The sequence below is a fragment of the Citrus sinensis genome, chromosome 5 (assembly GCF_022201045.2).
Source record: "Citrus sinensis cultivar Valencia sweet orange chromosome 5, DVS_A1.0, whole genome shotgun sequence".
In the NCBI taxonomy this organism is placed as follows: Eukaryota; Viridiplantae; Streptophyta; class Magnoliopsida; order Sapindales; family Rutaceae; genus Citrus; species Citrus sinensis.
Genome location: NC_068560.1, coordinates 19,825,939 through 19,827,485, shown reverse-complemented (window position 1 = coordinate 19,827,485; position 1,547 = coordinate 19,825,939). Strand labels below are relative to the sequence as shown.

Here is a 1,547-nt window from a genome sequence, read left to right as displayed (position 1 = left end):
TTTCATGATGAACTCTCATGTACAGCTAGCTATTAGTCTACAAATATATTGTGCTATTTTGATTTGATGTAATTTTATATCCCTGCTAATGCTCAAATTGTTGGAGAATTTGAAGAATAAAACACAAATTTTATTAGAGAAAGCTCAAAAACATTATAAGAACAATTCACACACTCTACAAAAATCACTCTTTAAAGCTGGTTTGCTTCTTATGCTTTCTTCTTCTTCCACTTGATGCATACAACACAAATGGCATAGGTATTTATAGTGAATGAAACACAAACATAATCATAACAATACACATCACCTAACATGTTCCACCAAGTTTTCATCATAGCACCAAACATATTACACTCACCTAACATGTTCTAAAGGAATCCTTTAATGGCATCTAAAGTGTAAAGCTAATCTCTACTCAATTGAATGCTTTATGGGCATAATATTGTAGGACCATGATGATGAAGCATGATGAGGAGCCATGTGCAACTCAACACCTCATTCCACTTGAATGAATTATTTGTGTAAAACAAGTTTATTGTTTTCAACACTCTCCCTTAAACTTGTTTTATGACACCAAGTATATTTCTGAATCTGATAAAATCTTCTAGCTTGAGTGGTTTGGTGAAAATATCAATTGATTGATCTTTTGACATCACCCAATCAACTTGTACATCCTTTCTTGTGATGCATTCTCTTATATAATGATAGCGAGTATCGATATGTTTACTTCGATCATGGAAGACTGGATTCTTGAATAGAGCAATTGCTGACTTGTTATCTACACAAATCTTGGTTGGCTCTACTTGTGGTAAATCCAACTCCTTCATTAAATTTCTGAGCCAAATTGCATGGCAAACACTTGATGTAGCAGTTACGTACTTGGTTTCACAAGTGGAAAGTATGACAATTGGTTGCTTCTTTGACATCCATGTGAAAGCAGTATTTCCTATAAAGAACACAAATCTGGTAGTGCTCTTTCGATCATGTACATCTCTACCCAAATCGTTGTCGTTATATCTAACAAGCTTGTAGTCATTAGACAATGAATGTAACAAGCCAAAATCAATTGTACCTTTGATATAGCGAAGGATTCTTTTTACAGTCTTAAAATGAGTGATATTTGGATTCTCCATGTATCGACTTACAAGTTCAACAGCATAAAGGATGTCGGGTCTCATACATGTCAAGTAATGCAGACTTCCAACAAGGCTTTTGAAAAAAATTGGATCTACTTCTTCTCCTTCATCATACTTGGATAACTTGACTCTACACTCCATTGGTGTGCTTATTGGATTGCAATCACATCTTGAACTTTTTAAATATCTCATTTGCATAACTTTCTGTAGAAATGAAAATGTCATCTTCATGATACCTGACTTCAATGCTAAGGTAATATGTCATCAATCACTCTCTTGAAATCTTCAAATAAGCTTGGATTACTTTCAGTGAAGATGAGATCATCCAAGTACAAACATACAATCAAAATATCTCCATCTTTTTTTGTAATGTAGAGAGCATGTTCATATGGGCATTCGGTGAAGCCATTT

General features: G+C 34.0%; 1 protein-coding gene across 1 annotated transcript; it reads right to left on the bottom strand.

Moving 5' to 3' along the window:
* Positions 1 to 554: 554 nt before the first annotated feature.
* Positions 555 to 1,277, bottom strand: LOC127902319 (secreted RxLR effector protein 161-like). Its single transcript, XM_052441183.1, has one exon. It carries the CDS (start codon positions 1,275 to 1,277, stop codon positions 555 to 557), a length of 723 nt encoding a protein of 240 aa, XP_052297143.1.
* Between the last annotated feature and the right edge of the window lie 270 nt (positions 1,278 to 1,547).

Bases quoted from the DNA above. Each gene is read 5' to 3' on its own strand.
- LOC127902319 (XM_052441183.1), bottom strand. From the start codon at position 1,277: ATGGAGTGTAGAGTCAAGTTATCCAAGTATGATGAAGGAGAAGAAGTA.